This window comes from Athene noctua, chromosome 1 (genome assembly GCF_965140245.1).
Source record: "Athene noctua chromosome 1, bAthNoc1.hap1.1, whole genome shotgun sequence".
In the NCBI taxonomy this organism is placed as follows: Eukaryota; Metazoa; Chordata; class Aves; order Strigiformes; family Strigidae; genus Athene; species Athene noctua.
This window is the reverse complement of record NC_134037.1, coordinates 61338602-61365247: the sequence shown is the minus strand read 5'-3', so window position 1 is coordinate 61365247 and position 26646 is coordinate 61338602. Positions and strand designations below refer to the sequence as shown.

The following is a 26646-nucleotide window of genomic DNA, read 5'->3' as shown; positions in this document are numbered from 1 at the left end:
CTTTCCAGGACACAAAGGCTGTAATAGTGAGAGGTTTAGATCTCCAGGTACTGAGGGCCAGGTGAGCCCTGCTGTCAGCAGCCATTTTCCTTTGTCTTTACTTTGTAGTAATATGTCCCAAAGGTGAGAAAACAGCTTGCTGTGGTCTTCTGAAGAGTCAAAAGAAGGAAGTTGTCACGATGCCTTGCTGTGGCACACAGCCTGGAAGAGGCTTATATCCTCTTCCAAATGTGACAAATATGTTCCTTCTTCAGAAAGAGCTCCTTAAAGCATTAGAAGGTAGGGCAAGGACTTTGGAAGCATCGACTGTGAGAAGTGGTAGAAAGACCAATGTGGAGAGAAGGATGGGTATATGAGGATGTGCAAGCAGAGCAAGGAAGTGAAGTGGGGTAAAAAAGAACAATACTTTCACACATGATCTCTGCCTGGTGCTGAGTGAGTAGCCATAGTTTCCTATTTGCCTCTCCCTGAAACTCAACAATGTGAAGTCACTGAAGGTGCCATGGATAAGTAAAGTACAGAGACCAGGCAGACCCCTGCATGTCTGCACAGCATAACACATAGTTTGTTTTAGGACTCTGTTTGACTAGCAACAGCCATCCCTCTTCCCTGGTCAAATCTGCTATGGAGGGAATAGACCCAGCTAGTTTAAATGCAGGCCAGAAGGTGGCCCGTGGCCTTGTGGCCAAGGAGCGGACCTTTGCCTGCATTTCTTTAGCAGTATAGACATAGCTGCAGATTTCACCTTCTAAAGTTGGAGCTGCTCCTCTCAATCCCAAACATTTTTATTTAAGAGAAAAAATTTCAGGCAGGTGCTGGAAATTAGGTCCTGAATGAATACCTGATGAGCACTTTGGAAGGGAGAGGAAGAGGGGTTTGTGAGAGGTTTGTATTCCCTCCTATTTTTCCTAGAGAGCTCAGGCATCTGAAAGATAGTCAGCCAGCCAATTCTGGAGCACAAGGAGGCACCAGAAGGGAAGATCAGAAAGGGAAAAAGAGCTGATTTTTATGCCTTATTTGGTTTAGTGATCTGAGGAGAACAGCTCTCGCATCCTTCACATTTTAATAGAAGAATGCAATCAGCTTTTTTTCTAATTCACTCCCCTTATGGGAGCAATTGACCACATGCTTCTTTCTCAGCTTTGACACCATTCCTGTTAATATGAGGTTGACGCTGTTTACCAGCAGCTTGTCCAGCACATTTTTTATAGCATGCTCCAGAGGACCTCAGGGCAGCTGAGCAACCTGCCCTCTGCTCCCAGGTCCCCAGGACAGGGAAGAGATGGAAGGTGGCAACAGAGGAGCTGGCAAAAGGAGAGGAGAACGTCTCTCAAGGAGCACAGAGACAGCATCAGCCCAGCACCCTGCGAGGCTAAAACCAATTTTGATACTTGAGGGCATGACAGGTTAGTGTATAGCCACAGCCATTTACAGCCTGGCTATTATTGAGATGCATATTATTCAGAGAGTACAGCCTTGGCATGGTACAGATATACACAGTGTGTACATATGTGTATGGTACCATATGGGCAGAGGCGCACAGCATATATGTATTACTTGCTTGCATGGTTGTCTGTCAGAACTGGGAGGTATTAGGAGAATTTAATGTTCACAATAACACTAACGTAGCAAAACACACTATTACTGAGTTCAGATTTTAAGGTCGCATTTTGCAGGTAGTAACCTAATAAGTCTTCCAAAACTGCCTGTGATTAAATTTTGAAAACGGTGTTTTATAAGTTTAAAAATGCCTTTTTCCAGCCTTTTTAGCCCTTGAATTCTAGAGCCAGTACATCCTCTACTATTAGCTATTTTGTATTCACAAGTTGGTCTGACTCATATTGGTCCTATTTTTAACCCTCTTAACCCTTCTCACCCAGATGTCTTTTCTTGATCGCACCCCTGTCTGCCGGGCTGAGGCAGTGAGCAGCCCTGTGCTGTCCGTGCCCTGCCTTGCTCAAGGTATCCCCAGGACGCCATTTCACTTCGTGCTACAACTAGCAGATTCCCAGTCTCAACAGCCTTGCTCTTGGAGGCTGGAAATGTGTTAAAGTTAAAGAGTCAAAACCCCTGCAAGGAAAGGAAATGAGAGGTCCTCTTGGCAGCAACAAACAGAAAATAAACAACCAAACTCTTCACAAGACAGATTCCTCAATTATAGTAACTCAGGCTCACAAAGGCCAGAGTTATGACCCATTGGCGTATGCAGTATGTAAACACAGGGTTGCAGTAATTAGCTTTGTGTTCATTTTGAGACTTCAGAAGTCCTGTGACCTGCCATGGAGTCAGGTCATTAACCATAACCACTCTAGTGACCTTCACACAGGACACCCCATCTCTCACAGTTATACGAGCAAACTGTGCACTGTGATGTGTCCCTGACTCACATGCTCCAGCACTCTTGTTTTAAATGCCACTGAGCTACACATGAGGGAGAGGATGTGACTTTTGGGATGAACTGTGATTGGAATATTTCGGTTTCCCACATAGCAATGCTTAGGACTTAAATGTGATTAAGTAAAAATACTCAGTATCAAAAATATCCACAATTTCCCCCAGTTATTATTATTATTTTTTTTAAATCAGAAAAATATATTTTAAAATAGTACAATGAAGAATTATTGGACAGGTGTGGGCCTCCATTCCCCTGGGAAGAGACTTTTATCTTTGGTGTGTGGAGTGTGTAGGCACAGACTATTCATAGCTTGCTCTGTAAAGATCAGTTCACCTTAATAAGCAGGTCTACAGCTGGTACTAGCTGTTTATCGCTAAACATAACAAAATGCTGTTCTAACCCTGATTTTGCCAACACTAAACCAAATTAGTATTGGGAATGAGTATTTTTCTACTCTATTTTTTGTCTTACAGTGTCTGACCCATGGATCCCCTGAAACACATTCATCTTTCTTAGTCATCCTCGGTTAACCTTGGTTTAGATGCAAAGTTGCACTTGGTTTAGTGTTGCGAAGTCGTTACTGTGCAGATGGAGAAAATGTGCCCTTTAATTTAAAAGTTAGCGGACAGAAGTCCAGATTACTCATCCTAGGCTGTCCTTAACGGTCATTGGAAAGAAACAGGCACTTTCAGGATGCAAATTATTTTGCCCTTCTTAGAATCCATCTTACAGTGTCATGGATCCCCCTCCCCAGGTGCAGTATTAACCTCACCATTAAAATGACTCTTGCTTTGATAAAAACAACTAATTTTTAGCTGTCCAGTTTAAGTGCAGTGAATCCCATCAGGCTAAGGAGGCTCAGTGGAGTTCCAGCATGCCATTCCTTATCTGAATTCTCAGATAGCAAAATCCTCTGAGAAAATTGCATCCATGTCAAATTCAGATTGTCCAGTGTGATAACGGCTCAACAAAATGCACAGAGGTCTGGCAGTCCAGAATTTTTTGGAAAAAAAAAGGGGTATTACCACATGTATAAATTCATTGACATGACACATACTTGCACCAGTCTTATGTGGCTACACAGGAGTTTCTATGGGTTGTGAAGATCATTAAACCCTGATTTTATGTGCTGCAATTCAAAACCTGTACAGAGAAGTGGTGAAACTCCCACTGGGTGTTTTGAAAGGCTTCCTTCACTACTGTACTTCCACATATATTTTAAAATGTAATGCAACTTGTGCATCTTTTGTTTTAGTAGGGACTCTCTTTTTCTTTCTCTATTTTGTCTGGGACACCTTAACTGACCGTTAATTAAATTAGTGCACCTCAATAGGAGATCAACTGCAGAAACTTTTCTTTGTAAGAAATACTAAAGGGGCAACTTAATTGAGACTCCAGAGCCTTCTGTGCTTCATTGTTACATGGATCTATATGGCATCATAGCATGTACATTAGGGTGGGTAACTCAGTGAGTTTAAGTTAAGTGAGTGAAATTAGTTTATTGTCTAATATTATTAAGCTACATTGTTTTCAGCTAAAGTAAATTCTCAATGAATGGCTTGGGATTTTAATGAATGGTGGTTTTGGAAGATTCCTTTCTCATACCATAGCCACCTAAAGAAATTTTCAGTCAGGACCTGATAAATATGTTTGAAGCATTATGCAGACATATAACAATAAGGGATGGAGGAACTAGTTCAAATAAACAACAGAGATGAGTCTCAGTTCTCTAAGATATTCAAATCAAACCTGGATTTTTATATTCACATGTACACAGTGCAGGATAGAAGCATTTAATTTACTTTATTTCCCCCAAATAGATACACTTCCTCATTAAACTGCTCAAAACCAAATCCCGTTCCCTTGGTACCCTTCTGTTTACCGGTCTGTATCTAGAATTCAGCTCCTTATCTCAAAGACACTGCTTTCTCTCTTATTTTTCCTGTACACTAAAAAAAAAAAATCACTAAAAAGCATATCTGTATTCTCCTTACAGCACAAACCATTAACAGACAAGCTACCTTTCCGCCAGGGGGTTGCAGTCTTCTGAATTTTGACTAAAGTTTCCCCTCTTCCTTTCATAACAGTATCCTGCTTTCATACTCTACAAGGTGACAATTCCTACACTCCACAGTGAAAAAGAAATATGCTATCCTACATTGGTCCCACTATGTCTTCACGTCTAATGCTTGAACTTTTGCCTGTCAGGAACAGGAACTTTCTTTGGTCTCTTTGCACAGAACTGGATGCAGTTAACATTGGTTCACTCCTTTGAATGTCTAAATGCCACCAGCATGCAAATGAATCAATATATGAACAAGCAACAATTGAAATGTATTATTTATTTGTTTACAACAATGCAACTGTGTAACCAATGTAGCCTATCTATTCACTTGCATAATGCTCAGCTTTCTAAGATGTCTTCCTTGTACATAACCATTCACTTAGTCTTTTGGTCAGTGTTTTTAGTCTCTTCGAACCGATCAGGATATTTTCTCTAAAAGCACTTAAAACTGTCTGCTGTCTGGGGGTTTAGCTGGGACTCAATATAAAGTCATATGGTGAATGTTCTTGGCAGAATTACTTGTGCATGAAAACATGCAATTGCTTCCCCACAAATACTTCTGTATGCAATTCTGATATTTGTCTTTTGGCCAGTAGAAGTCAATCTCATACATTTGCAGACAGCAGTCCAAAGGGACTTGCGTTTGGCCAGATCACATTTATTAAGGCAAATAAATAATATTGATGGATAATTTTCATTGTTTGAAGAACTCCGCAAGCTATGCTTTTCCAGTACATCTATTTGACATTAATGAACATGGCTACAGGAAACACGTGACTCTCGACGTAAGTCTGTCAATCAGTGAAAGGTAGGAGCCAAGTAGATGCTAAAAGTAATAGTGCACTGCACTGGGGGAACAAAATAAAAAGTGTGAGGAAAAGATAGGAAGAAGAAGAAACTGGAACTTAAAATCATATAGTCATACAGACTAAAAAGAACTCACCATCATGTGATTAAAAGAGAATTATGAAATAAATTACAGTGAGGTTTGGATGGGACTGCACTACAAAAGGAGCCTGTATGTGAAACACGTGGGAATCAGAACACACTGGGATAACTACGTCAGTGTTAAAATAAGTTAAAAGAACCTTTTAGGCTAGTTGGGCTATTTGTATCCTCATTACTCCCATTTGTTTGCGTTCATTCTGAAAATACTAGCATCTCCTCCTGGTAAAACTTCATTTATAGCCAGTGAGGGGAAAAAAAAAAGAGTTGTAATAGATCTCACAAGCTTTAATGACACACCAGTAGATGGAAACAAAAAAAACCCCTCTTCATCCGTTTTATCTTGTTTTGCGTAGCTGTTCCAGAAACATGTCCTTGCTTCTGTGCGATAGCAGCGACTTAACTGACTAACATCCTGTCTCTGACCTCAACTTCTTGAGCAAAGTTGTTGAGGCATCTGTGACGAGCATACCCCATCATCATGTGGTCTTTGCCCTAACTCCCTTGGCCACAGACTTCTATTCAACATGGAAATGGCAGAGGCTGGCCGAGCTAACTCTCTGTTCATGGTTGTGGAGAAAAGATTAGCAGCACTGTTGGTAACTGCTGGGTCTGCTGCTAGACTTCAAAAGCTGATGCCGTGAAAGCTAAACTCCAAAGCTGATTCCTGAGTGTCAGTGGGGAGTCATACAATACAAAAGAACATTTACAATATTTCTTAACAGTAAATACAAACATATTTACTTTCCCTTCCCTTTCCCAAACTTTTTTTTGTTGTTACCTCCTTCTGTACTCATTGACTGGACACAGCTAACCATAAGAACACAGCCTGGTTTGGTTTCTTGTGCAATTATTCTGTTGTTCAAAGGGCAACAGAAGTTTCTCTTTGTGTAATAAGGGACAGTGGCAGTAGGGAAGATAATTTGCCTGGAAGTTGAGTTGGAGAGCTTCATTTCCCCATTGCAGTAGGAACAGAAGGAAAACTTTCAGCATAATTCTCAGTTTCCTGGCTTGTCACCATAATCCAAGCCTTAAAGCTATTTTAATCTAATGCTTTATGTGTGAATTTCCTCAGTTTTATTAAGAATTATCTTTTCTTTAAAAAATTTACATTCTTCTCCCTGTGAAGGTGTATGAAAGTGAATGGGACAGACTTTTGTGGATACTGAGAAGTATATAGTGGTGGATTTCAGAATATGAAACAAAAATGGCTCTCAGGCATATACATACAAATTCCAAGGGCGTGGGTAGATTTGAAACATAAATTCCATCTGCTTGCATTGGTTTTGAAGAAATTGACTACTGAGTATAAAACAGGCTATAATATGTGAATTGCTCAAAAGGAAGAAAAATACCCCCACCTTTATGCACGTGGCAGAAAAAAAAAAAAAAAAAAAAAAAAAGAAAAGAAATGAAAAAGATTCATGATTCTGAATGAATTCTTGTGGTGCACAGTATTTTTCAAGTATGGTTTGGCTCAGATCCCATAAAATAAGAATTGACAGTAAAATACGTGAGTAGTTTCTTATGAAGTACTGACTACTCAAGAACAGCAGTCATTTCTCAAAGCTAAATGTCCTGTCCAATCTGAAGAGACTGCCAAATTGCTATAAGCAGATACACAACATCATTATCACCTCAAAAAAAAAGTTTCACGGTTCCAAAATTACAATTCAGTCCTATATTTTCAGCTCTTGCAAAATTAGCTTTGGCAGAGAGAAAAGGATTCTTCCCCCAATTACAGCAGGCTAATGAGAGGCTGTTTCAAGTTGTGCCGCTGTGCAGAAGCAGAGGCAAGCATGAACAATTTGGACATAGTTGCTAAGCATAAGGGAATCCGTAAATAGCTTGCCTTGGCTGCTCCCCTGAGGCAGATACACTTCTCTACCTCTTTAAGGCACTGCCTGACGCAAGGAGGAGGATGTGACATCTACCCCATAGGTTCCCATAAGTCAGTAGATCTAGCCAGTTTTGGGTGAGGGGGAGGCACCTGCAGCTATCTGGTTCATAAGATCCTCCTTCTAATGTTGTTTCCCTTTTCATGAAGTATATCCCAAGGGAACAAGCCAACCTTCAAAAGGATTACAAGCTCCAAGCCCCTTTAATGTTTCTCTAAGTAATCTGCAGCATTTAACAATATGAAGGTAAGTTAGTGCTTAGTACCAGCAGCTCATCCTGGCTCACAGATGTTCATCCTCAAAAGGGGTGAAACCTTGAAAGTGGGAAATAAGAAGGGATGGGGAAAAGGAAAGGGATGGGGAAAAGGAAACATTCCATCAACACTCCTGTACCAACCACAGGACAGAGCAGTTGGGGACAGAGCAAGTAACTTCCCTTCTGCAAGAAGGAGAGAAAAAGGAACAATGGAACAACAATCTCTACTGTATGGAAATTGTATAAATTATGATTTGATAGACTTCTTAAGCATCTCCCATTCTTAATATATGGGATGCCATTCACTAGGTGCCATGATGGGGAATAAGTCCAACAGGCTGGCTCGCAAGGAGGAGCGGTTCTGCTGGCAATCTTACTTATTGGGTGAAACCAAGTGGAGTTTCGCTTGGCTGGCACGCAGTGTTGTGGTCTTTCTCCCATACTGGGACTCCATGAGCCAAATGCAATGGCAGGATCAGGCCACGTTGTTCAGCCACAGCTAGTAGCAGGAGCTCAGGGTGGGAGAGAGGCCACAGTGTTGCTATTGCAAGAGTTATGGTCTTACCTGTAGGGAAGCATGAATTAGGAGTTGGTTTGGAAGAATCCCATGGTTGAAGTGCAAAACTTGTCTGCCTGAGACCCAACAACTCCCACCATGAGATATTTTATAATGGATCTTTTTGTTCTGAGCTCCACATGCAACCCCTCATCTTGGCAGCTCTTTCAGCAAAACCGAGAGAGAATGTCCCTTCCCATCCAGCCCACCCTGTCCTCTCTAGATCACACAAAGCGCATTTCTTGAGCAGTGTTAGGACTTTATTTACTCCAGGCAAGGGCACAGTTCTCTCCAGCCCAAAGAACACCACATCAATGGGAGCTTTGGTGAAGCCTGCAATCGAGGCCTGGGAATTCAGATGTGAGTTATTAAACAAGCACAATACCAATCTCATATTATGATGATGATAACGTGGTACCTTTTCCTTCCTTCTGACATCTCTTTCTTTGTACAATACATTTTCTGCTCTCGCTTGTAGCTGGGCAAGGATTGCCCCTTGCTGACGGATGCTGTACGATCTCTCTGACCCTTACTTCATTTCCTCTTTTGAAACCACATGTTTTTCCTTTCTTTGTGCAAGGGCTCCATGGACTCCACTCACTAGCTTCACAGTGCACTGCAATAAACATAGGACAAGCTGAGCCTGGCCAATATCTTTTTGTATACACAATGCATATGGTACATTAATTTTATTCTGCATCAGCCAAAAAGTGGCAAAAGTTAATGGAATTAATCAGGATTTGCAGCAGTGAATTGCCAGAAATTGGACTGCTGAGGATATACGGCACAAAATAATGTCAAATAATTATGCCAGTTATTATTTTGTACTCGCTGTTTTGTAATTCCATTCCTGAAGTGGGGCAACAACAACATAACTGGTCTCAGGAAAATCAGTTACTGGGGCTTGTTCTGGGGTTGCTTTGGTTTTGTGGAGGTATGAATCATTGTAACTTCAGTGGAATTAAACTTTGACCATGCCTCTGTGAAAGGAGAGTGAAGTCACTGGGTCAAGTTGCTGCAGCTGGTCTAAAAGGTACTGAATTTGGAAATCAATAGAGTTATAAAGGACCAATTAATATCAAAAGGCATTACATTAAAACTCAAGCATCTTTGGTGATATTGGTATTGCTTGGTATTCATCTTAAATAGTGAAAGATCCGTCATCTGTAGCATATACCAGCTGTAATAAGGCAACGCAGAGAATTTGGGTTTGGGGGGGGGTGTGTGTGCAAGCTTTTCAAAAAAGTGTGGGTTACAGTTTATAAACCACAGTGATCTGAATGCTGATCCTGTACTATTGGAAACTCAAAAAGTGTGCTGCTGGACACATGTCCAAACAGTGTAGACAAAAATGGGAGTAACCTTGGAAGCTCAACAGCATGCTCTTAATAACTACCCTTTTGTGCCATCTCCTCAGTATCCTTCTCGTGATAAAAGATAGTAAACATTTATATTTAATTAATGTTCACATGTGTGCTTAAGACTGTTAAACTACTGCTGAAGAAGGAAAGAATTCCAGCCCCTCTATAAGGAGGAATCTATAATTCAACATTTTTCCAGCTCCAGAATTCACTTCCAAATTTTTCAAAACCTAAAAATATAACTGACCTCAGGCAATCTCTGAGCCTTTCTCCAGTGAATTGTCATGTGGGTCATTTTGTTTTTCATATTACAGCGGAGCTCTCCTGTTAAAATAATTGGCCTTCACGTGCACAAAAAGGTTCTGTTTTCCCTCCATAGCTTTAAATGGCTTTTCCTAGTTGAGACTGACTCATTGTTAAAGCAGCTAAGTCTACAGCACTTGGAAATAGCCATCAAGGAACAAAAACCATCCCCTGAATTTCTTTCAAAGATTAAAGTCTTTGCTTGAAAATAAAACCATAAAAACCATCACTACCACCTGAACTAATATGTATTTGAGAAGGAAAATGACAAACTACTGTACATTATTTTTATTCCTGAATTACTTCCCCTCCAAAACGTGCAATGCCAGCAAGAGCTATGTGCCTGATACTGTGGGGGAGGAGATTTCCATCATGGCCAGACTGCGCCTAAGTACTCCCTGGTTGCTGGTGGCTGAAGAGGTTACCGCTTCCACCGCAGTTTGCAGCCCTCAGCCACCACAATTCACAGCTGGCGTACTAAAATAAGCTGAACCTTGCCGCAGCTTCGGCGTGCACATGGCAGGGGGTGTCAACTGCAGCAGCCCAGAGGCAAATATATCACTTGTTCTGCTTTCAGCTGGAGGGGTGGCAGAGGGATGGAGCACAATTAGGTGTGGTGACCTCCAAAATTGCCTCGGCGTGAATAATCGGAGCTTGTGAGTCAGAGGCTGGAGAGATACAAAAGCAGGTCTCTTCTCTGCAGCCAGTGAGTCACAGGACCAGTGTCGCCAATCTCATTCCTTCAGTGACAGTGCTACGCTATTTGGTGTTTTATTTTAATCCTCAATTTCTGGGGTCAGGTGATTATGCACATTTTGGGGTTTTGTTGGGTTTTTTGTTTTTTTTTTTCCTTAATGTTTTAGTTTCTAGCCTTCACCTTTTTGAAGGTAAGCTTCAAAATCTTGATGCACACATGCTTTGAAGGCTCAGGTAGCACAAGGGATCTAAAGCAAAGCAGTTAGTATTTTAATCTTTCAGGTACATGTGGGGTCTGGCTCAGGTTTTTTGAACCTTTGCTCTTAGTGGTGCTGCATAACACTGTAACAGAGCAAGTAAGAGATGGATGTCATTCTACCTCAGGGCAGACCAAACAGGCCATATTTCCTGAGGCAGAATTGCCCTTAGCATCAGGATTGTGTTTGTGAGGCACAACCGAGCTTGTGCTTCTTGTGAAATGGCAGGCTTGGGGAAATACCTTGAGTTTGTTGTGCTGGGGAATACATCTTGTGATGCAGAACATTTTAATTTTAAGTTGCATTTCCCTGGGGGTGTAACTGATCTTGCAGTTCATGCCCTCCTTAGATCCCCCATCCCCTGTGAGAAAACCAGGCAGGACATGGGGGGACCAGACTTACCGATGCTAGTGCACTCCATTGTGTGATTGTTGGCTTCCAGCCCATCAGGGCACTTTTCAAGGCACTTTCCACTGTATAAGTAAAACCCACTTTTACACTTTGTGCAGAAGTTTCTGGTGAAGCAGGTATCACAGTCAGCTTTACATTCTGAAATGCAAACAGTAAACAATGTTGTTTCTCTTTGCCACAAAATGCCATGGGCTCTCTCACATATACCAGAATCACACAATTCTAGCAATATTAATCAATCTTCAAAGGAAGAAAATTTTATTTAGATCTTCTTCATGGCCTGTGCACACAGTGAGGCCAGCCACAAGTGACCTTGGCATAAGTGAGGATTTAATAAGGATGGCCTGATGCTGAATGACCTCACACTGCTTGTCTTCTTGCAGACCTATGCAAAAAGAAGACAGAGCACAGCACATCAGATTTACAATATACTGCTTCAGCCCTACACTGACACAGCATAGATTAACCCCACAGAGCACAGGTACTGGGCCAGTTCCACACTATCTATCTCCATTCATCCAGGAGAAATAAAAATATGACAGAATTTAGAATCTGCTTAAGACTGTTCTGCATCATCATCTTCTTGGATTTTTTTAAACGACTCTCTTATATTCAATCAGTTGTTCTGCAGTATTTCATGTATTCTCTGTATGACTACCCAAATTGGCATTAGTGGCATATTTCCCAGTTCTCAGATGTTTTGAAAAGAAATAATAAATAAAAACTTGTGCATGGCACAGCTCATGTCTGATATGCAAGGCCACACACTGCTAAAAAAGTGAGCAAATACTTTACAGTGTCAAGTTACTGTGTAAGACTTTACTCTGGGGTCCGTTCATTAAATAACTTTTATTACCAGGTAAAAACTGGGAGAGTTGCTTGGCCGCCGCTCTTATGTTTTTATATCACCTGTGGGATTAAAAACAGTGAATTCAACAACAAAAAAGAGGAGTGGGGAGGACATTGCGAACTTTTCCAGTTCATTTATGGTTCAAAATACATAGTGGGGTCAAAATGTTGCCCACGCAGTAAAGAATAGAGTTGGGTTCTCTGTCTCCCATCCCAGAGGCCACATGAATTGGTAACTTTCCCCAAATCAGGCTGAAACCCGGCCAGCTGAAACCTGGGCAGCTGCTACAAGCATTTAGAGGACTACACTGAGTGTGAGACCAGCTATAATGAGACCAGGGCAAACTGCATTTCCAAAGAATGCCACCTGCCATCTTCTTTCCTTGATGCAGAGGCCAGGCAGGTAAGGGCAGTGGGTTAAATAGCTCCAGCCACTGAGATTCAGCGTCCCTCCACCAGCGCTCTTCAGAGTTGCCGTCACTCCCTCCTGTGGCTGGAGGAGTGACTGGCACTGGCACTGCCCTTTGTTTTTCATGGAGGTGTAGAGGACACCATCACCTGGGTCCTAGGCAGGTCATTCACGCAGAGCTGGGACCCCTGAGCTTTAGGCCGTTTTGTGATCCTTCACCTTAACTTATTGCTCAGGTTAATATTTACTGCAGTACTATAAAAGAACCGAACAAATAAAGACTCGGCCTGTCTGTCTGCTTCTCTGTTGACGACTCCTAATGGGATGCAGCATTCAAGAGAGAGCAAACAAATCCATGCGCTTCCCCTTTCCCCAGCACTTACTTGCACACTTATTAATGTCAGGATACCGTGTCCCATAGTATCCACTTGGACACGAGGAAAGACATACTCCAATCTGTTTCATCCCAATCCTCTCCAGAACGAAAAAGAGCCTGGGCTTACATGACAGGCATCCATTGTAGTCAGAACATGTAGCACACCCTCCTTGGCAACCCTGGCTCACGTTAGGATGCACTGAGAAGACAAGCATTAAAAAAAAAAATGGTGAGAGAACAAGATATTAGACAAAACCATGAAATAATAGTTCCTCTGTTCTTGGAAGGGTGGACCATCGACCTCTCTGACAGCTCTTAAAGATTGCTTCATTTTTTCTTGTGTCTCTTATGACCTGACATTTCATTTCAGAGATTATTTCATCTGCATAAAAATGAGAAGCTCGGCTGATGTGCTCACATCTTGCAGAAATAGCTAACAACAAATTATATTTGAATTAGATTCCAAGGAACAGCAGCATCCTAGAGAACAGTTATTTTTCTTTTACTTATTTTCAGTGGCTTTTCTGCCTTGTATGCACTTGGCTCAGCAGATAAATACATGTTCACTTATCTTTGCTTTTCCTAGCTGGATGATTAAAAATCAATCTAGTGTATAATTTTCTTCATTCACTAAATGCCATTTGATTAAGTTCTGCTGTGCAGGAATATACCCTTGTAAGATCTGATGCTAATTTGCTTTAATAAAAAGACACAGGAGAGCCATCCTTCTCACCCTCCTTCTTTTCCTGGAATGTTCTCTCTGGCATGTTTTTAATCTCTAACAATTACAACCTGATGTTCAGACTTAACTGTGGCATTTACCCTGCTCCAGTCCCAGCATGGAGCATAGGTAGGATTATATTTGCCTTTCAATTGAATTGTTCTGATTCTTCAGACGAGGAAAGGAAAACTTAATGCACTCACTGCTTAAGACTATCCAGCTCTTATTTAGGGGCTTGGGGGTAGCAGGAAAGAGGATGCTATTGCAGACTATCTTTTCAGTAGCAGACATTAATCAGTGTATTACTTCTCAGTGGTAGTGAATAATGTTTTGCATCTTCCTGTACTTTAGAAGTTATTATCTACATTTAATTCCTTCTTGACTGCATTCTTAAATAGGAATTGGATCTGAAAAATAATTAAACATCAAATAGCTCCAGACCCTGTGTTCCTTCTTTTTTGGTCTTGTCTTGTATGAAAAACCTAGGCATTTTTCTAAGTGTTGACTTTCATCTCTCAACCTGAGACATCTGGTTATATTTCATATGTAAGAGAAATCCAATCCTCATTTACCTTTGTAAATCCTATTTGTAAATCCTATTGGCTCCCTTTCCCACCTTCTCCTCAGGCCAGTGATAATTTTATAAATATGCATGTGCCATAATTTGATTGCCTATTTTTTGATTTTATTTTTATCTGAAGACACTGCTAAATATCTTACACACACAATGAACTTGCTTTTGTCAGCTCCCTTCTGTGGACCCCTTGGAGACAGACCAGAAGCCCATATGAATCCATGGCTTACAGATTGAAAGCCACCACACTCTGCTAGCTCAGGGGAGCTTGCCTGGTGGTAGGGTAGTTCAGGAATACCTCTATACTTTGTTCACTGACAGTTTTGGCAGAAAAGACATGGCCCACGAATGGGAAAAGCAGTCCTCTATGCTCTGAGGTTTCGGTGACCAGTCCTGCAATCTGAGAAACCTCAAAGGGAGTTCAAGTTCACTTTTCCTCTTTCATTAGTAGAATGAAGAACTAGAGTTATTTGTCTCAGTAGGGCTGGACACATAGGAGAAGAACAAACTTTGGCCCTGCTGTGGGCAAACAATTTCAATGAGAATATAAGATCCCAATTCTCTGTGCCCTCTGAGGCATGCACTTTGTAGAACAACCTGGAGGGAAGTGTTTTTACTACCAGGACACACCACTACTATGAGAATAAATGGCTTCCCACATAGTGAGAAGCTGCAGTCCCAATTCAGTTATCAGGCTTGCTTTCACTAGGCTCTCACAATACTGAGTGCTCAATAAGTATAGCATATTTTTTTCTGAGAAGATTCAAAACATACAGAGTATATTGATTTTGAAATTAAGAGCCTGAAAAATTGTCTTTCTTTTTAAAGTTAAGTAAATTAAAATGTCCTCGTCTCTCTCTCCCCTGTCTTGTGGCTCTTGTATGAAGCTGCTTTCAAAGGCAGACACAGTAATGTGTTCTAAGAAGCTGACATTATTTAAAAACTATCTGTGACTTTCCTTCATTAAGTCTGACAGAGGAAAGAGAAAGCAGCTGAAGTACAAAATATTTGTCATCAAAGCTGCTATATAAAATATGGATGATCACTTTTGATGGGAAACATATTATGTGTGAGCACCTGTGGCACGTCATTATGAATAGATTCTCTTGACAGAGAAAACATTATGTGCAACTGCTCGAGGTCAAGCTGTGTGTGTGAACCTTAGAGACAGGCAATACTTTATTACCGAAAGAAGATAATTCTCTATAGCTAAGATCCATTACATGGCCAATTTCCATCTCCCCTTTAACTCCAGAAGTATTTAGTATAAACCAAAATGTACTCCTATCCCTTTTCACAATTTCTGTCTCCTTTCATGCATCCCAGATACATCTCATACAACTAACACAGCAAAAAAAGAAAGCCTGTAGTTCCAAATGAGGAATCATATTGTTAGTAATCCAGAGTAAAGAATAAGTTAAAATACGTAACTCAAGTTCCATTTAAAGGTTGATTTCATGACATTGAAACTCAACATATGAAGCAAAACGTGTTCTTGTTCTTGGAAAGGCATAGAGCAAAAGTCTCACTGAAAAGTCGGAATTGTAATTTTAAATTAAGAAATTTTTTGTCTCTTATAAGCTATTAAGGGGATCCTTTTTTGATTGTCTCCTATTGTGCCTGAAATTTCTTTGAGCCCTGTATTTGTATAATGAAGCTGGCTCTCACTGTGCTTGCTCGGAATGCTAGGTAGACCCTTATTCTGGCTCAGGCGAGAAGCAAAGCAGGGACAGCCGAGAACTCCAGAAATCTGTACTGTTTGAAAACACAGCACTGGGTTTTGTCATTGAACCCATGAGAAAATAAATGGTGGGAGAGAAATATTTGTGTATAGAAAATGAGTTAGCATGTTTGAAATAAGGCATCTCCAAGCTTCAGCTTAAGACCTCATTCCTATTTCCTCTCAGCCTCTTCCATCTCCAGTTCAGATCCAGGCACTTGCCTGATCCCTGCATTGTAGGGGGCAGTCCCTCACCTCCTGAAGAGGCCAAGTGGGAAAAAAAGGGTTCCAGAAGGAAACAGGGCAAACTCAGGCTCTGAAACATCTTTCTGCCACAGGGAGGGAACTTATAAGTGCTGGGTACAGAACTGGCCCGTATTATTCCTCTCTCATTACAGCAGGGTGTTAGTGCCTGCAGATCTTGAGCACTTCAGCAACTGTACACCATAACTATGAGGAAGCCACCAGAAGTTTTACTCCTTTTTTTCCCCATAGCAGACAATGTGAGCTCAGAGTTTAAGTGATGTGCTGCAACAACCTGGGAACATCAATTCCATCTGGTGAAATCCGGCCATGGTACACCTGGTGTAAGCATTGCTTCAAATTTCTATACTTAGGTAAACAGAAGAAATGGGTAAGTAATGTATCTCCTCTTTAAGAAATGCTTTGAAGTCTACAGGTGAAAAAGCACTAGGAGAGTGCAGACCACTCCTGTTAGCCACAAGTTTTAGATGTGGTAAGCGGGGCAGAGAGGTCCAGTCTCTTGGCAGAGGGGCAGGCACTGTGGCCTCGTGGATCAAGCTCTGGCTGCAGAACCAGGACGTCTGGGCTTTAGCATTGCAAATAGGTCCAAGAAATGCTCTAGCTTGTAACCATTTGACTTTTGGTACAACCAGGTCCATTATGAAGACAAATAAAATTCTGCACAATCCTCAGAACTGACTTCGATGAGGATGAACTATTCTACGCATGGGCTGTTAGGAGCAGTGTTTGCTGTTAGAGATGGCCCTACCAGCCGTCAAGCACTCTGCCCTCTTGTATTCAAATACTCTCTAAGCACAGTGAAATCCTGGACTCTTAAGGATGGAAAATGCAGCACAGCAATGGGCAAAGCAAGTGGTGGGAGCACAGAGACCCACAGACAAGTTCTTCCCCATCTCTTATACAAGTGTCAGCCAGGCCTGCTGACTCAGCAGATACAAAATATGTTTGTCCAGGCTTGTGAGTGGCTTTAGGACCAGAATCTATCCCTGCGTTTTTCTTTTTATACAACCTAGATAGTAGACATCAGAGAAGACACTAAGTTCATCTTGAACTATTCTCTTCCTCTGCCTGGCTTTAAGCCCTTTTTGGCTTGGAGGCCTTTTTTGGGGAAAGCTGTTTGTCCAGATATTAGTTTTAAGCCTCATCAGCAAATGAAATCACTGGGGATTTTCCTTTCTCAGAATATTTTCCAAAGCCCTGCTCTGGAAACAATGAGTTGTGGTCTCTCTGTTAAAAATAGAAAGTTAGGGACAAGGAGCTAAATTTAAATCTGAACTTTCAATGATGAGGCGATAGGAGATTTTGATAAATAAACTTTAAAACCTTTGCAATGAAATTTTTCTATCAGTTTTAATTTATACATAGATTAAAATTTATGAGATCAAAAAAAGAAAATAAGAAAGGGCAGGAAGAATTCAGGTGGGTGTATGTTCTGACAGACAGGGGAAAAGCTCAGGGTAGAAGAATATTCTTCACCCATTTACTGCAGCTGAGGTGCACTGTCTCATCACCATTCTTCAGCAACAAGCTGAAGAGCGTTTAGAGGCTCGCTCTTGAAATGGATATGCTAGACAAATGGAATCCATCCCTGCTAAGAGAGCTGCTGCTGCTCCTGGTTTCTTGGGCTTGTGCATTCTCACAGGAAATATTTTCACAGCAGAGCCACTCTGGAATTCAACCTCACCAGTTGGGCTGCCCCTCGCCGTGAGACCCAGGCCCTGCCTCAGCTTTACCCACCACGTGGCACTCATGCAGGCACCGGCCCTTCTGGCGGGGGGAATTTGGGACAGGATATCCCATGGTTTCTCATGTTTCTTGATCACTCTGTGCATTCACTGGTGTTCATTTCTCTCTCTCTCGCCTAGTGCAAAGCAGCTGCCTGTGGCAGTGGCCTGACAATACTTCATGTAAAGCAGAACTACTCTTAATCATGAGGACCATCCTTTCGGCAAACACAAACAGCATTTGTTAGTGAGCTCTTCTAATGAGAAAGTCATTAAGGAATTCAGTTTGAAAACCACAGTGTATTTCCTCAGACTCTTTCTTGGACAGTGTTTCTCTGTGTGGAAATGTGTTAAAAGTGGAACAGACAATGGTGGGGCAAAAAAACTGAACCAACGTGTAGGAAACATGCAGTGTGGATCAAGGAGAAAGTCCAGGAGTGGTGGAACAGCACTGGTGAGAAAGTACACGTGGTTAAAAATAAGTTTGTATTATCACTGCTAAATAGATTGCCAGCCTGGGTGAAGAGGAAACCTGAGCTCAGTCTTGCAGGCTAAGCTCTGTTTGATCACTTTGCCTTAAAACACCCACAGGGATGCAAAGGACTTGCTGTGTCATGATGGGACAGCAGCTGGGCTTTGCGGGGAAGAAAGACCCATACATGGCAATTGCTACGTTGGATTTGCAGTAAGTTTTCTGGGATGAAACTGAACCAGTGGTGATAGCTGAGGATTGTAGACTCCATCCAGCCTACCCTGGGTCTACAGGAGTCTGAGGTAGCCTTGAAAGGAGAGGCAACCACAAAAGGAGCAAAGAGGAAACATCAATCTACAAGTCAACTGTTAAAGGCTTAACATCTTCTATTTCTCTTTGTGATTTGTGCTTCACAAATACTTCAAGACTTCTTTCTAAGATGATGGCAACTCCTCCAGAGAAATCTGACTTCAATTTTACTTCAGAGCATTGCTGCCTTCTATGGTATAAAACACATAACAAAGAAGATCCTCAAGCGTTCTCCTGTGTTTTGAAGGAAGAAGATCCCGTAAGGACTGAAAAAAAGTCTTCCTCAAACATCTGCCTGGCTTGGTAGAACATTTTCCTCCTCAAGAGACATTTCCCATCCAAGGGAAAAAAAGCCAACCTATTTTGTTCACCAAGTGTCAACAGTTCAAAAGAGCAACAGAGACATGAGTGTGGGACTGTCCCACAGTCTCAGGGAGTATCCGTAACTGTTGTGTAGTGGTGTCTACAAGCAAGGAGGCCCTCAGCCCAAATGGCCAAGATCTCACTGGGGAATGCCTCGTCATTATTAAACACATGTCTGGCAAAGTAATCCTGAAAATTAAGTATACTGGCTGCCAGAACACATTTCCCCTGAATTTGGTTAGAAAGAGCATCAACAGGCTGAAAAATCTCACCAGGAGTGCAGAGTTTTATGCAGCTTCTTAGCATCTTCAGAACAACAGAAATCAGCCACAGCAACCACAAATGGCTCCTTCTCATTCCAGAGAGTTTTGTAAATAAACTGCAAAATTCTTTTCATGTAGAGAGAAGGGAAACTGACTTTTTATTTTCCCACGTACTGCAGAACACAACCAAAATGAAGTGATCCAGGAAGTTTAACCTGTATAGGAACTAAAGATGATCCCTGACACAAACTGGTAGTGATGGTAAAGGTAGGACCAGGTCACGCAATACCTTCTCACATCAAGTTCTAAATTCTGTAAACAACTACAGATCTTACTTTTAGAGTCAGCTGTAGTCATTACCAAATACCCAGCCTTCAAGACTATACATTATGAATGTTCTCTAAAAATGGAAAACTGAATTACAATATCTCGTCCTTATTGTTTAGTTAAGATGGCCTGTTATAGAAGGGAAAGTATGTGATCTATAAAGAGTAGTAACCTAACAGTTGTATAAGCAACGTATCATGACACTTGTCAGTCTCAGCTACTTGCAAATAAAGCATCTGTGCTGAGCTGAAAAAAGGAGGCGTGACTTTTGGAAAGAGGTTATATTTGATGTACATATGTTTAGATGGTATTTTAATACTCTAATCATGCAAGATGCTGTCATGAAGATCCGTAGTTGATTTCACACTTTTTGTATGCCCACAGAACTCTAAAGCAAAGTCAACATCTTTGTGATTCCCATGACTCTCCAGTCTCTTCCCTGCAAAAGACATGTACTACTATCAACTAAAAAAGCACAGCTGTGTATTGCACATGCTCATTCTTTGAAATATTCAGTGTTTCTGATTGATTTTCTGCTTGATACTAGCGTTTCATCTATCATTCATGTGTTTCTAGCAAAGATCCTTGGTGCTCATGTTGTCCTGGTGGCAGCAGAACCTGTCCTCCCGGTTTGCTTCTCCCTTTTTGTTACTTTAGCATACTAGAGACTTTTATTGTTGCATTACACAGATGCTCGTGTACTTCCAAGCTGTATAAGGATCACTCAGCTCATACTGTCAACATTACACAACTACAGTAGCATTTGCAAGTTTCTCATTTCCCACAGGGTCTTTTGAGACCAGAGCTTTTCTCTCAAAGTTTTGTTTCAGAAACCACAGAAAGAACAGCAGGATGTAACAGATTTTACTTTCCATGCTGGGGACTAGGGAGAAAGGTTTAGACAGCAAAAGCCTGTAATCCCATGTTGAAGCTATGATTTTCTACTACCATGTTTATAGCGTTAAAAAATTAATAACACAGACAGCAAGCCAGCCCACTGCCTTGGCGTTGCTCAGATGTGCCTTTGGTCAATTACTTAATATATTCTCAATTTTGTATATTTTCCTAAGTGTAACTGATCAAAAGTTTGTACTGCATGAAATCATTTTTTCTGTGTAACGATTAAATTCATACCGTACTGAAGCTAACTAAGAGCCCCGAAGTATATTGTTTGCAGTGGAACTGTTCTGGACTGATGCCTGCAAACATTGAAGCAGAACCTGTCTCTTTAAATACAAGTCTCACATGAAGATTTGAACCCAGAGTAATAGATACTAAGGAGTATCACAGTGCTGTAATGGCTCTAAAAATTGTTTTCTAAAATTTGTAACAAGGGGAAACTCTGTTCTCAAATTTTCAGAAAGGAAAAAGGGTAAATTCTCCAGGCTGACCAGACCATGCATCTGTCTGTGACACAAAATACTGTCCAAAATTCCAAGTTTAAATGAGTGATTAAAATATTAGCTCTAGAGACTGCTTCTCTGCTGTAGTGCTGTGTAGTGATGCATTTGCTATCAACACTCAGCAAATGATGACCCAACTATTTTCACCTTTCCCTCATGCCACTGGGACCCATGCCAGCCTAAAAAAGAGAAGTCAAAGGTTTTTGAGTGCAAAGTATGCACACTATGATATGAAATGGAATTCAGATCTGATGGAAAACAGACAAGAGACTTCATCACTAGTCAGCTTGGACTCACTGATGGACATCCTGGCTCACCAAAGTCAACGGCAAAACTCCTGCAAAGAGACAGGGGTGAGGATTTCACTGATTTTTTTTAATAGATGTTAGGATAGTCCATGGGAGTACAGTTATCTGATTTTTAGAGGGCAGTGTGATTGGATGGCCTGTTTTGATTGGGATTAAGTAATAGAATGGGTGAGATTTAAGTAGGTGTCTGATTCCTGAGAAACTGACTGGGTTTAACAGCTCCTTGTGCCTGGCTCTTCTTGTGAAGTAACTATGAATGGCACGTAGTTAGGGCTTGTTTCATCACCCCTTCTGCATGCTGCCCTCCCTTTGAAGTTTGAGCCTTCCCCTCCCAACCGGCTTCACTGCCTCACACACTGCCCCACATGAAAGAAATTTAGCACTCACACCAAGCATCATTCACTTCCCCAAAACTGTAATACATCTAACATCACTGCAGTGATACACAGCAGGCAGTTTACAGTCGAGCTAAAGCCATGCTAGGAAGTATCTGAGCTGAATTATTGGGGTGCTGGTGATGAAATCAAGGCTATTGTCCATTTTGTGCTTAAGCGGGGATACAGTTCATTTTTCATGTTGTGGTGTCCCTCCATTTCTCTGAGGATTTACGAGCCAATCAGCTCAGTTGATTGCAAGAGAAAATGAATTTAAATGAACTAAAACTGCTTGGTTTTATTTGATCTTTTAATGTAACAGTATAATGCTGACCTATCAGACTTTCTAGATAAATTATTTGAAGCTTATGCACAGGCTGTATTTGAAAACGGAAGCTGCAGACTGCACAGTGTTGTTAGTGACTGGTGTAGCCAGTGGCTGCACAGACCAGGCGAGCTCTGTGCCACCGTGCAGGTAAATGGTAGGCAGAGCCATCATGACTTCAGCAGTTAGTGAGCCGAGTGATCACAGCTTTCCCTCTAAAGCTAGTGTGCCTGCAGCAATCCTACTGTGTTAGTGGCACAAAGAGGTCTGGGCAGAGGTCAAAATGCCCTCTTGTCCCCTTGCTGCCACTTCCAGCATAGAAGACACTCACCATGGCTGCTGAGTCAACACAGGATGAAGCCAGATCGCTTTCACTTGTGCTCTTCCTGCTAAGACAACCCCTGTGGCCATCATCTCCATTGCAACCTAAGGCTTAAAGCTGCCAGGGTGCTCCAGACTCCTGAGGATACCCTGGAGAGGATGTGCAGCAACTGGGAAATCAGATTAATCGATTAAAGCTCTCTATGAATGTTCTGCTCTGCTCTGATGTCTGTTGTAAGGATCACACCTATAGGGGATGATGGGAATGCTATTTAACAATGATTTTCAAAAGTGGGATTCATGTAAAATTGCCATAAAATGCAAAAATTTATTAAACAGTCCACAGAAGATTAGACGATAATCTGTTTCACTTTGGTGGGAATACTTGGCTTCAGTTATTTGAAAAAATAGTTGACAAAATTATTTCAAAGATTTTTACAAAATATTTCTTTTTTTAAAAAGTGATGTGTTCTAATAGAATTTTATTCTGTCAATGATTCCTCAAGTTGCTTTAATTTGAAATAACAATAGTAACAATGTAAAGGTGATAAGGAATAGTAAGACATAAAATTTCCATTTAAAAGAAAATGAAATTCTAAAGTAAAAAAATAAATAAACTGAGGCCACCTGTTGACAATACTAGCTAAAGGAAAACAAAGTTATATAATTATGTATAAAACCAGGAATTAAATATCTAGGAAATTTAGAGTTAGCATCATGACTGTTATTAAATATTTTATAGCAAGAACTGTAAAGCCAAAGGTTTTGAAGCTACTTTAATGTTTTTCTACAACTGCAAAAAATATGAAAAAAAGTACTTTATGTGTCTTTAAAACCATTTTAACCTAACATTTGGAAAGATTAATGGTAAATCTATGAAATATAACTTTTAGCGATGACTGGGTTTTATTTGTCTGATATATTATTTAATGTTGGTGATGCACATCCAAAGTGATATCTGACACTTTTTATGCACAGTTGAACGACTGGTCTTAATATACTTTTGCTGAGTACTTCACCAACAACAATGGTAGGAGTCACATAATTTAGGCTGAATCACAGCATCATTCTGAGGGCGCATATTTAACCTTACGCTGCAAGTGCAAATACAAATTTGTGAGACGCCTCTTCCTACCCAACCTGCTGCACAACGAAGTGATCCATTTGCTGTTTCGTGGCCTGAGAGAGCTACTTTTCCAGGTGTTGGATGCCTTAGCCAGCTTGCAAAATATCCTTGGCACTTTCCAACAGTGCTCTGTTGAAGAACATTTTTCTAATAACTCCACTAATGAGGAAGAGAGCACTGCTCAGTTCTGTTTTGTCGTGCTGTAAAATAATTAAGTTAAGTTGATGCAGAACAAATGATAGAAATAGACCCTGTTACTGCAAATAGAACTGTCTAATGTAAGTTATACCAACAATTAGTTAGGCTTCGGTGAAAACCAAACATCCCCTAGATATTAGAAAAACATGAAATCACAGCAGTTATTTTTAAAGCATCCAATGCGAAGAATATTTGGCAGCTTGACTGGTGGCTAGTGGCTTGAGGCACCACGTTGGGCTGCCATGAGACAGTGCTCGGATATGAGATGACCGCAACAACACCACTCCAAATGCTGGGCTGCTGCAGGAAAAAATGTGATAAAAAACTACACAAGCAGTTGCCAAAATGGAATAAGTGAAAGGAAAGGTTGAACTGTGCCCTAGTGTGAAAAAATCCTTCTTAACTGATTCCTTGACCTCATGGAGTTGCATGAAGCAAGTCAAGCAATTTGCTCTCACAGAGGTAGCAGCTCCCCACAAGTACATACACCCAGTGACAGCAAGAAAAATTGTATGTGTAGGGGATTCTGTCCTGGGGTAGAAGTGATGGATCCAGTTATCAACATGTAATCTGTAGACCACCAGATGTCTGCATTATGTTAGAAATGAGGAAAAATGGTTGTGATGGTATCAGTTCCCCACCCCCCAAGCAAACATACACAGTCCCGTACAGATAGAAAAGAAACAAACAGTGTGGAAGGGAATAAAAGCAATAGGTGAACTTCCAACATCTAGTTACTTTGTCTTTCCCTATATTTGAACCCCCCTCTAACAGCATCACTGAATTATGTGCTTTTAGCAAAAGACAGGGGTTCTTGGATTTGAAGGTTGGTGAAGTTGCCTGCTTATGGTCCCTTTCTAGCATTGTAAAGTTATAAGTATTAGCATCTGCATTTTCAAACCCAGGGCCTCCAGTGAGACAACTAATCTCCTGCTTCGTTCCTACATACATAACCTGATTTTCAGAATGCCTGTGGAAGATGCAGATGGTCAGAAGTCTGAAAATGCAGCTATTTATTTAGGAGTCCAATCAAAGGATTGCTGCTTCACTTCTCGAGCCAAACTTACAAGTTTTGGCCTTGTCATCTTTGGGCTTCAGTTTCTTCATCTGCAAAGGAGAAATGATACCTATCTCTTAGGAGTGTTGAGGTGTTTAATTCATGGATGTTTACAATATGTCCTTAGCTTTGGCTGAAATTCCTGGCTTCTTTGCACATGCAAGCCTTCATGTGCGATTCTGTTCCTGGCACTGCGTGAAACCTTGCTTTATACGGGATTCTCTCATATACATCAGATTGTTATGAACACAACTGCTAAGTCATGGGTGCAAGTGTGGTAACAATTTATTGTAGTCACTCTCACAACCTTTCCGTGCACAGATTTCAAAGGTGGACTGAGACAAGTTGAGAAGCCAGTTCTTTTAACTTTCTGATTTCTGCTCTGTGACTGAAGAGATTAGATTATTGGAAAACATGCTATTAGCACTGGCTTGCAGCCAAAGGTTCTGCTATGCATTCTGCAAGGGGTGCTGTACTCACTGTAAATTAAGGAAAAGAGCTGGGTAAGTTACTCCAGCGAGGAATGTTCCCTTTGGGAATTGTCCACAGCAAACGAGAGCTGTGGTTCATGAACAAAGAGCAACAGGGAGAAGAAAAATAAAAAAAAGTCAGAAATTTCAAGGAAATAAAAGGCCCTTTTTCTCCCCTATACTGAGCACCGTTAACAAGCTTTAATGTTTGTTGATCTCTTTTATGCTGCTTTCTGCATACCCAGACCCAACTGAAAAAAAACCTCAACTAGCATGTAAGCCCATGCTTAAATTCCTCCCCATTCGAAAAAGCACATCAGCATATGGTTACCTTCACACATGTGCTACAGACCCCTTGACTTCAATTAGACTTAAATACCTGATTAAACTTAAGGACACATTCTTGAATAGAGGGTCTTGTGCTTGGAGCAGACGTATATCTTCCTGAAGCAGGCAAAAGCCTAACTCTTAACATGCTAACTTTGAAACTAATGCCTTGAACTTCTCAGCCGTTAACTAATTGAAAGTTTAAACTATTATTCATTTTTTACCTTTTCACTACTTTTATGTAATTTTGTAATAGAGAAAATAAAATATCAAGTATTTTCAACATAATCACTGTGTTTTCATGGTGTTCCAGAGTGCAAAACCATTATTCTTTTCTCCGTTTTTAAAAGATTAAAAAAATAAATTATCTTCCCTAATTCTGCCCAGAAGAGCTATGTGAATTAAAAAAACTTATGAAAGGTTTCTGGTACTACTTTAATTTATTAACTTTTTAAAATTAATGGTCATGCATTTTAAATTACTGCCATTATATTTGTGAGTAAGATCCCTACAGTGCTTGGAGTTAGCAGCCCTGTTTCTTTGTGTCTCAGCAGGAGACCCAACACAGATGATAATTTCATTGCTTTTTTAATATAGAGATTTTGAACTTGGAGATTATTAAATAATTTTATAAGGGGCTACTAAACTATATCCTGATAGGAAAGAAAACAGATTGCTTTGATTTCAGTAAGAATCAAACTGGTGTCCTATAAAAGGAGAGACTTAAAGCCTGTTCATTAATCTCCAAAGTATCTTTTTCAACTTAAATCTGCTGTTTACTATGTAATACTTTCCATACCAACATCACATGTAACACTCCATATGGAAAAAAAAAAAAACAGTACAACAAAGGTGTTCTCGCAGAAAATTAGAAAGAGGTGTTCGAAGGGAAGCCAAGTGAAAAGGAGGCCAAATGATCAGGGAAAATGATTACAAAGTTTTTTATGGACATATGAAAAAGAGAATAAATATAATTATTGCAAACAGTATTGTGATTTCAACCATCCTTAAAAAACCCTGAGAACATGATATAATCAAATAGCAACAGCAGCAGCAACAGCAAGACTCCAAATAGATGTGCAGTTCTGTAGGACCTTTCACCCTGTGGTCCTCAAGGCACTTTACAGCAATCAAGATGCAGCAACATGATGTAAGTAAATGCTTTAGGGGTTATATTATCTTTCTCTTAGCTGACTGCAGCAAGTCTTTAATAACACATGCTT

At 40.7% G+C, this 26646-nt stretch overlaps 1 protein-coding gene across 1 annotated transcript in view; it reads right to left on the bottom strand.

The window, feature by feature from the left end:
- RSPO3 (R-spondin 3) overlaps positions 1 to 26646 on the bottom strand; it is a 61577-nt gene that overhangs the window by 14064 nt on the left and 20867 nt on the right. The window contains exons 2-4 of the mRNA XM_074923837.1: positions 12785 to 12976; positions 11135 to 11281; positions 8534 to 8731 (exon numbers count right to left, since the gene is read on the bottom strand). Coding sequence (XP_074779938.1) covers positions 8534 to 8731; positions 11135 to 11281; positions 12785 to 12976 — 537 coding nt within the window. The remainder of the gene's footprint in view (positions 1 to 8533; positions 8732 to 11134; positions 11282 to 12784; positions 12977 to 26646) is intronic.